The sequence below is a fragment of the Agelaius tricolor genome, unplaced genomic scaffold (assembly GCF_023055355.1).
Source record: "Agelaius tricolor isolate 1412-34295 unplaced genomic scaffold, bAgeTri1.0.p SCAF_5, whole genome shotgun sequence".
NCBI classification, from domain to species: Eukaryota; Metazoa; Chordata; class Aves; order Passeriformes; family Icteridae; genus Agelaius; species Agelaius tricolor.
The window spans coordinates 24,258,657-24,268,135 of NW_027269265.1; the positions used below are offsets into that span (position 1 = coordinate 24,258,657).

Below are 9,479 nucleotides of genomic sequence, written 5' to 3' on the forward strand. Positions count from 1 at the left end.
CCCCCAATTACAGTGTATCTGATGAGCACCAAGCACAAATTACTGTCACTCTGTTTTCATACCACATACAAGTAGACAAAGTTATGATGGCTGAAATCTGAAACCAGCAGAGCAGTGATGACAGTCCCTTCCTTCATGGGCAGTCCCTGAACCCTGGCTATCTTCAAGGGCAGCCTCTGGCTGGCATCACTCTGAACGACGCCAGGAAATGAGGCCACTTTTTGTTTTCACATCCTATTATTCATGGCTTGTTTTAAATATGATTATATGGACACTAGAGTTGTTTTTGTCATTAGCCAAACAGCAGATAGGGCTTTATTTTATCATATGAATAGATGCATATCTTTTTTAAGTGTTCCCAGAATAATAGAGGAAGAATAACTACAAGAGTCCAGATATGGGCAGAATGGGCATACACATACCCACCAGGTACACAATTTGAAGAGGAGCACTTTTCCTGTCACATACACACCCAGCACAGAACAGATTAATGACAGGCTCAGGTGGGACTCAGTCTGCACAGATCTACAGGAGACACAGGATGTTCATGTGTTTTCTGCAGCCCTGAGATATTCATATCAGCAGTACAAGGACTGTATCTTTGCTGCTACTGTCTGATATATTTCAATGGAAATAATAAATCAATCAAACCTGGCCTGGCACACAACCATATTAAAATTTTTTTTTTAAACTATATTAAAGTAACAGAACCTGCTCATGGATGAAAATGTGATCAGGTCTACTTGTGAACGCGTAATTGCTTATGTACGGAATACATGACTGTGTTCTGAAATTATTTTTTCTTGATGTCTTTAGTGTTGATAAACCTCAATCTTTGAAAAACATAATCTTCATATGTCATAACAGAAATATTTGTTTCATTTAAATTGAGAAAAAACTGGCAGAGTTGCTAGGATTTTAACCTTCACATGAAAGAAATGCAGGTAAGGCACATCCAGCACTTAAACCATGAATCATTTCTGGAAAATAAAGTTAAGATATGGATTTAATTTTCCTATTTTAATTAGACACAGAGTAACACCCCAGTTCTGAATATTCCACGTACTGGTGTGTGGGAAGTCCAAAGTCAGACACTGATTTTTTTTTTCTTGAGCCTATCTGCATTCAAAAGGGACTTCTTCCAGAGCTTATAAAGAATTCCCTTGTCTTTATTTCCTGTGAAATTTCAGGCTCCTAGGTACCAAATGATAGAACCATTTAGGATAGCAAGAGTAAGTACTGCTGAACATTTAACACACAAGTGCAAAGGAGAGCACTGTTGGCCTTTTTACTATGATAAACAGGAAAGGAAAAAAGCCATGTGCCATTCAGCAAGATTCTCTTCTCCCCCTTCAGCAGATACTCTGCTTCTATGTCTTGCAAGCAAACAATGAGGAATATTTAAAACAGACTTTCTTGAGAAGGAAATGTTTTAAGAATTGCCATTATATAAAAAGGGAAAGGAGGGAAATGCATCAATAAAGTGAACTAAAGCCTTTTTAGTCTGTCTAGTCTCACAAAAAGAATGGCAATAAATATTTCCATAAAAGGTATGTTTACCTCCCATAATCTCCATGACAACAATTATTTCACTAGGCTCAGAATTTTCTTCCTTCCTTTTATTTTTTCATTTTGAATTAGCTGCTTGTGTAGACAAGCATCTGCTGCCTCTCCATCTCACAGCTGCTCCTTCTTGCTTTTATTCTTACTAGTCTGTATCCCTTACCCATTTTCAAGCAAATAGTACGAGACTCTCTGAAATGGTCAGTCTGGGCAAAAGGCCAGGAAGTGAAATCAGCTCTTTACCAATAGATTTCCTTCTATTTTACTTTATTTCCCTAGGAAATTTTGTCTCATCCCAAAAAGCCTGCCAGTCCTAGAAGTTTTTTGTGGAATTACAATACTATAGGTAGTTACTAAAAATATAGGGGTTTCTCACTTCAAATGAAAATTCACTGATTTCAAAAAATGCTTTTATTTAGGTCATAATCTGATAAAATGCTAGAAACATGTAATAGGACTGGGGTAAATCTCAATTAGACTCTAATTCTCCTCTTCTGTTTGCTTTTTTTCTAGGATAAGAGGACATCAGAACTCAGCATTATCCCATGTCTCCAAAACCTATGGTTTACATTGACTACTGATAGTACCCCTGTGGACCAGGAAGCAAATTGCACAAAGGTGGTGTTGACCTTATCACAATAATGCTAAGGGTGGCCTTCAAGCCACAAAATAGCTTCAAGGCCACCAACATCCCTCAGGACACAGTGCATCTCCTGCAGCTGCCTAAAAGGATATGCTTGAACACCCACATGCTCAATTTATGTGGTAACTGCCTCTTTGGTTGTGACTGTCCTTTGCTCTTTGCCCAGAGCCTTGCACCACGTGGCATCAGGCTGCTGTGGGGGCTGCCCAGCTGTGCAAACAATCCCGTGGGCACCAGAACCAGCTCACACAGCAGTGCTACCACATTGGGCAGTGGCAGCACAGACACGGCCCCTTGGCTCCCTCTACCACTCTGGTACTTCAACACTAGTGAATGATCTCACTTCTCTCTTTTCTTTTGATTTCTTCCCTATTCACTTCTTTTTGTGTATACTCCTTATTTTCCTGCCTACTGTTTTTTTTTCTCTGTGCTGCAGCTCTCCCTTCCTTTAACTTACCCTGTGCTGATCTCTTCTCTTCTCTTCTCTTCTCTTCTCTTCTCTTCTCTTCTCTTCTCTTCTCTTCTCTTCTCTTCTCTTCTCTTCTCTTCTCTTCTCTTCTCTTCTCTTCTCTTCTCTTCTCTTCTCTTCTCTTCTCTTCTCTTTCTCTTCCTCTTCTCTTCTCTTCTCTTCTCTTCTCTTCTCTTCTCTTCTCTTCTCTTCTCTTCTCTTCTCTTCTCTTCTCTTCTCTTCTCTCCTCTCCTCTCCTCTCCTCTCCTCTCCTCTCCTCTCCTCTCTTCTCATAATCATTTGAGCTTTTACTATTTCTGCCATTTTTTATGGCAAAATAGACCATATGGCCATACCCACCTCCAGTTCTTGAGGACCCCCTCACACCAATGTATACTCAGCACAAAGCTCATGTGGGGCCAGACCATGCTACATAATACAGGAAATATGAAGAATTTGAAGGCTGGGATGGAACTAGTATGAATTATCCAGTCAACAAAAGGAAGGGAGTAAGCTAGAGTGAGAATAAAAAATATCTATACTCTACAGTATTTTTGGAAAAGATTTAGTGTGTTTAATTTAAGAGTTCTGGAGTTCATTTCCCCTAGCTAATTACAGAATGGAATCTTCCTTAATAACTCATTAAAGATGAGTGGAAGTAGTAACAGAATACATTTTTTTCTTGCATACTTAGCAATGGAAACATGAACATAATAAACTAATCAGGCTTTAAGGGGAACATATGCATATGCAGTAATGCTACAGCCACATCAATGCAGTTCATCTACTAAATGTCCCCTTAGCAGGTCAGGATTAGTTACATTTTATGTCTATGTCATAAATGTAATAGATATACCACTGTGTTCATACCAGCAGTTAAATATCATTCTTTGTTATTAAGTCCAATACCTATGTGATAATGTCACTGGAAATTATTATTACAGTAGACAGGGACTTGCATGACCCCTGCTGGGTTGTCTTTTCCAAGCTCTGTAAGTGAACCTTGTAATCTGCAAAGTCCTTTTGAGAGATGAATAATTAAATTCTTACAACCGTGCAATTTGTTACAATAAGGCAGAAATTCTTATTTTAATTTCCTATCCTGTTCTCAGGAAAAGTAACAAAGAGATGCTGGATTCCACCTGGCATTTTTACTCCTTGTTGCAAGTTGTTTGCCTGAATGCAGAGAGATTAACGAGAAATCTTGTCACATTGTTGAAATAACACGGTTGTCATTGACCTCAGGACGGTCTTATTTTTAAAACTAAAGTATTTTCTTAAAGAATAATATAACTGTATAGTGAGAAAATACCTTGCCTAAACACAAGTTACATGTGAAATGTAGGGCTGCCTTATTTGATAAATTATATATATATATTTACATATTATACCACAATATAGTATATATATATTTTTTATATGATATAGATTTTGTTTCATGGAGAACTTAGTGACCAAAGGAGGATTTAACGCACAATTTTTGAGGCACACTGCCAAGTGACAGCAATTTTCACTTGTTCAAAATACCTGTTTACATTAGGTTATTTAAATTATAACCTATATCTTAGCAGAACATGGAAAGATGGGAAGTAAGTTTTGACTTTACCCACAACAAATTCAGCAGAAGGATGTCTGGATCCAGTAGAGATACCAGTTGGGATCAGAGGGAAGGAGAGAGCTCATAGGGACTGTACAACCTGACCACAGACAAATGGCATAGACTCTGGCAAGGCTGCAGCAAGCTAAAAGGCTGAAGCCGTGCAAACAGGCAGCGCTCCCAGAACACTGATCTTCATTTCTTGCTCCCTGTCCATGGTTTCCAGCCCCAAACAAATCTGTATCATGCAACAAACCAGGTGATAAATGGAGGTGCACATCAGCAGCCCTCCTTCACACTAGCAGAAAAGATAGCTGCTTCTGATATTAGATACTGTCTCCAGGTTTTGTTGCATAATAGGTAGACAGATCTATTTCCAGACATTTTCCTGTATCCCCTTTGGGGAAGAGAAATTTACTGTCCTTATGCTCTACACATTTTAGTGTGACACGATCATTTCACTTGTCCCCTTGAAAGCAAGGCATCCATACTGCGCCATCCATCTACCTCTGAGAAGTAAAATATGGCTCTTAGCAAGACCTGGATACTGTATCCCTCAACAAGACTCCTCCTAATGAAAATACAGCCCCTTAGGCCCTAGCAGTAGCAAAGTATGTGCTGATATACAGATGACATATTTCCTGGTTAGTTGCAAAAAGAATAGTTGTAATTTACCTTATAAAAATACAAAAGGAATCCACCCAAAAAGAGGAAGGTAGTTTTATTAACTCAGCACTTCTCAAACAGCTCCTTGTAAAAATAATGAAATAAAAATACAGTTACATAATGAAATAAAAATAAAACTTAATGGCTCCTATTAAAATACAACTAAAGCAAACCACTGTTTTTTCAGGGGCTGAGATCTTACAGGAAAAAGACTAAGGAATGACTATATCTAAATAAGGCTTTAACTATTGAAAGCAACAGCTACATTACAGCTTATATATTCATCGGTTGTAACATTCACGTTTGTGTAATAAAGCCTCCTTTATATGTAGAAGTTTAGTTGCCTCACATGTGTGTGGGAGTAGCTAGTCCTCTCTTTCAAAAGAGGACTTCTCTAGAAAAAGCCTCATGAAGAGTAATTTCTTACTTACCTAAAGGTAAGAACTAGAAAGAACAATAAAAATCAAAGGAAGAGCTGTTTTCAGGAGATCCAGCAGACTTGTTATTTTTTAAACATTTTGTAGGACATTCAGGGGCAGGAATAGGAGAGGAGAGCAGATATACAGGCAGGTTGAGTAGGTGTACAGCCACCGCCTCTATTTTCAGCTGGCAAAAACCTTCAGCTTTGGCAATACAGTGTTTTCATCTTTCTGTGCAGTACAAGTTCCTCCGACGACGAGACTGGACTGCCCAGGGCACTGGTGGCTAACCTATTGTTTCTAAACTGGTTTGCCAGGTTGCTGGTTCATATATAGCCTAGGAAATTAAAGTCATGGCCTGTGTGAAATGAGCCACTAATAGCCATCAATTACCTGGTAGAGGCCAGTCCAGATGGCTCAAATAATGCTCTTGGCTGACAGCTGAGAAGAGATGCAAGACTGAGCTGCATTCTCCTCCTCAGGGACAGAGTCCTAGGTGAAGAATAATATGAAAATTTTGGGGCTTCTACATTATTCCTTCTATTTATAAGTTTAGCTTCTGTTTGGCTATAATAAATGAACTCAATTTTGAAAGAGAAAACAAAGTGAAGCTGTAGGATTGCAGTGGAATATTAGGCAAAGCCTTGTAAGCATTCCCCAGTAAAATGACAACTGTAAAGCTGTAGCAAACTCTCTTCTCTCCCAAACCTATCAACCAGATTTGGGGAAAATGGCTCAAGATACTAAACAGGTATGTGCAGAAGCACAGCTTTTGTACATCATCAAGAAAAACAGGGGACTCAAGGAACAATTCATTTAGTTTGGGCACATTTAAAGCTAGATCCAGTGAAGAACTAGGCAGATTTGAATAGCAGGTGATAAAGTTTCCTGATGCAAAATGAATTGCATCTTTCTGGCTTAAAATGCAGGCAGGCAGTAACAATCTCCATGTGCTGACCCACACAGGCAAATAGCTCAATGCCTCTGACCTGGTGCACCATGGAGAAGAATGAATGCAAGAGTTACAATTCCAGTAAGCAGCAGAGCTCTGAATACACAGCTGCTGCAACACCGTAAACTTTGACTTAGGTGGCTGTTAGCATCTCAATGCCTTGATTAACAAGAAATCCGAATCCATCTAGAATTAAACCAACAAGCTCTTGCTTTGCTATGAAAACCTCTTTTCCATAAAACCAAGTCTACTGGCACCCAAATGGACTGAAATTACTGAGAAACCAAAATCAGATTTTGTGACTGTTAAATCACCCCCTGTATCCGGAGCTATGGAGTTGATGGCACAGCCTCACTTAACCAAGAAACCTCCACCCTTCAAGGAAGAGATAACTTAAGCTGGACCGCTTTTCTCCGGTAAGCGATGTGCAACAAGCTAGCAAGATGGCCCGGGCATCTCGGGGACACGGGCCTGAAAACAGGGTAGGGTGACCTCGTTTCGACAGCTGCGGCTCGGGGCTTCGCCACCCGCCTGCCCCTCCGACAGCGGAGAAGGCAGAGTCCTACCCGGCGGCTGGACACCCGCCCGCCGGGCGGGGCGAGCGCTTCCTGGCGGCGCCGGGAGCGGCTTGTCCTGGGCCCTCCAACAAACGGAGGATGCCGAGGTCAACCACGGCTCCCGACACGTTTCCTCCGGCAGGTCCGGGGAGGGCCATGGCAGCGGGGTCGGCACTGGAGCGGGACGGCGCGGGCAGCAGAAGCCAGCCCAAGCCAGGCCGAACGCCACCACAGCCGCAGGGGCAGCCCGCGCCCCTCAGCCCGCCGCGTCCCGCCGCCGGCATGAGGCGGGCGGGGCCCTGGTGCCTGCTCCTGGCTGCGGCCTGCGCCCTGGGCCGGAGCCCGCCACCCCCGCGGGCCGCCGTGCGCTGCCTGGCCGCCGGCGCCTGCTTCAGCGCCCACCTCGCCAACGTCTCGTACGCAGAGGCCCGCGGCGCCTGCCACCAGCGGCGGGGCAGCCTCGCCTGGGTCACCGGAGAGCAGGAGCTGGACCTGCTGCTGGAGCTGCTGGCAGACGCGGCGGTGCCCGCGCCCGCAGTGTTCTGGGTCGGGCTGAAGAGGAACGCCTCCGCCTGCACCCACAACGAGCAGCCGCTCCGCGGCTTCTCCTGGGAGGGCGTCGGGGGTGGGACGGCCCCGCAGGAGGTGCCGGCTGCGCTCGGCCGGTGGCTCCAGGAGCCCCTGCCGTCCTGCAGCACCGCCCGCTGCGCTGGGCTGCACCTGGCGCCTTTCCCCAGGGGCGACCGCAGATGGGGCTGGAAGGAGCAGGTCTGCCGGCTGAAAAGCCCGGGCTACCTCTGCAAGTACCAGTACGAGGGTGCCTGCCCCGACCTCAGTCCCACGGGCGCCCTTGACCTCGGCTATGGGCTCCCCTTCGAGGAGCGCAGCGGCGGCCCCGGCTTCAGCCCGCCGGGCACAGTGCTGACAGTGGCGTGTCCCGGCGGGGAGGTGCGGCTCACCTGCCAGCCCGAGCCGGGTGGCTTCGCCTGGAAGGCGGCAGAGAAGCCCCTCTGCCCCTGCCTCTTCGGCCGCACGACCCCCGACAGCGGGCGGTGCGCCGAGGTAGCCGGGTGCCGCGATGCCGCCGGCGGCTTCGCCTGTGCCTGCATCCCGGGCGGCCCGGACGGAACTCCCTGCCCGGGCACGGCGCCGGCCCCCACCGCTACAGGTGGCCCCGCCGAACCGTCGGATGCCGGGGTGGAGGGGCAGCGTCCTTCCATCCCGACACCCGGCAGTTCCACGGAGCCGCCCGCCACTGCCACGGCCGCCGCCGGCGGAGAGAAGACGGCTGCTCCGCCGCCTTCCTCCTCCTCCTCGTCCAACTACGTTTTCATCCTGGTGACGGTCGCTGTGGTGGTGCTGGTCATCCTGGTCATGACCGTCCTGGGGGTGTTCAAAATCTGCTTTAACAAGAAGTCCGAGGGCCGCGGGGACAAGGAGCCGCCGGAGGCCGGCAACAAGGCGGAGGCAGGCTCCGCGGAGCCCAGCGGAGCAGCGGGCGGTGAATAGCCCCGGACCGCCGAGGCCGCGTCCCTCGGGGCTGCCCCGAGCGGCAGCTGCCACCCGGGCCAGCGCTCGGCTGCCCACGTCCCCCCTGCCTCTGCCCTGCTGCCGCGGGGAGCCGAGGGAGAGGCGCCGCGGGACTTCGCTGGGCAGGGCTTGGACATTATCAAACGCAGGAGCGCATAGCGATATTCTTTTGAGGGGATTGAAGTCTTCGGACAGTCGGAGTTTTTGTTGGTCTGAAAAAGAGTTATTTCGGTGCTGATTTCACTGAAATATAAATAGATCAGCCTGGCCGACAGAGCGATTGCAGCTGCAACAATTGTGCATTTTTATCCTCTCAGAAGCTGTTCGTCTGGTGCCTTACTTGGAGCAAGCATAAAGTGGGCCATTTTGAGCACTTGCATCTTGTAATTTACAATTCACTCCTTGCCTGAGTGGTACTTGGAGGCTCTCGTTTTCAGTCTAATTGCTGGAACTTTTGGAGAGGTGAACTGCCATAATTTTGGGTGAAACTGCAACCCATGTGCTTTCATACTGACATTCTTAAAAAATAAAAGAGCATTTCTATACTTAGAAAGTCATTAAACTGCTGAGGAAGTGAGAGGTTAATGGGGAGTCAGTTTTATACTTCAGCTGATGAAAAGAATAAAAGATAATGTAAATCATGTTTGTTACTTCATACTCATTTTTATTGTAGCAGAGAATAATTTTTTCAGTTACAGTTTTTCTCCTAAGTTAGGTAGTTACAAAACTTGCTTTTTGTGTGCAATATGTGGCTCCCTTAGAATCAGACAAGGTGCTGACACACCACACTGCGTGAGGAGTTAACGTGAGTCCAAATACATCATGCAAATCTCATTCTCTTTAGTCAGATATATTGTTTTCCGTGGGGTCCCTGGAAAATAAGGAAAGATTCACTGTTCGTGCCCTTTTCTAAATGAGGTAAACACTTCCTCTGTGATTTCCCTTGGGAATTCCTGTAGAGGAGCTTTCAACCTGGCTGCAGAACTTGCTTTCTGTGCAGTTCAGAGTGCTGATGCTCGCTTATTGTTATTATGGTGTTGGTTTTCAATTAAAGTTGTAATATTAAATATTGATTCAAGGTTTTCTGAGTGCAGTTATACATAT

General features: G+C 45.7%; 1 protein-coding gene across 1 annotated transcript; it reads left to right on the plus strand.

Moving 5' to 3' along the window:
* The first annotated feature begins 6,688 nt into the window (after window positions 1-6,688).
* On the plus strand, window positions 6,689-9,016 carry CLEC14A (C-type lectin domain containing 14A). Its single transcript, XM_071426858.1, is given in 4 exon segments — window positions 6,689-6,987; window positions 6,990-7,058; window positions 7,061-7,089; window positions 7,092-9,016. Coding segments are annotated over 4 exon segments (1,404 nt in total). The 5' UTR covers window positions 6,689-6,944; the 3' UTR covers window positions 8,355-9,016.
* The last annotated feature ends 463 nt before the right edge of the window (window positions 9,017-9,479 follow it).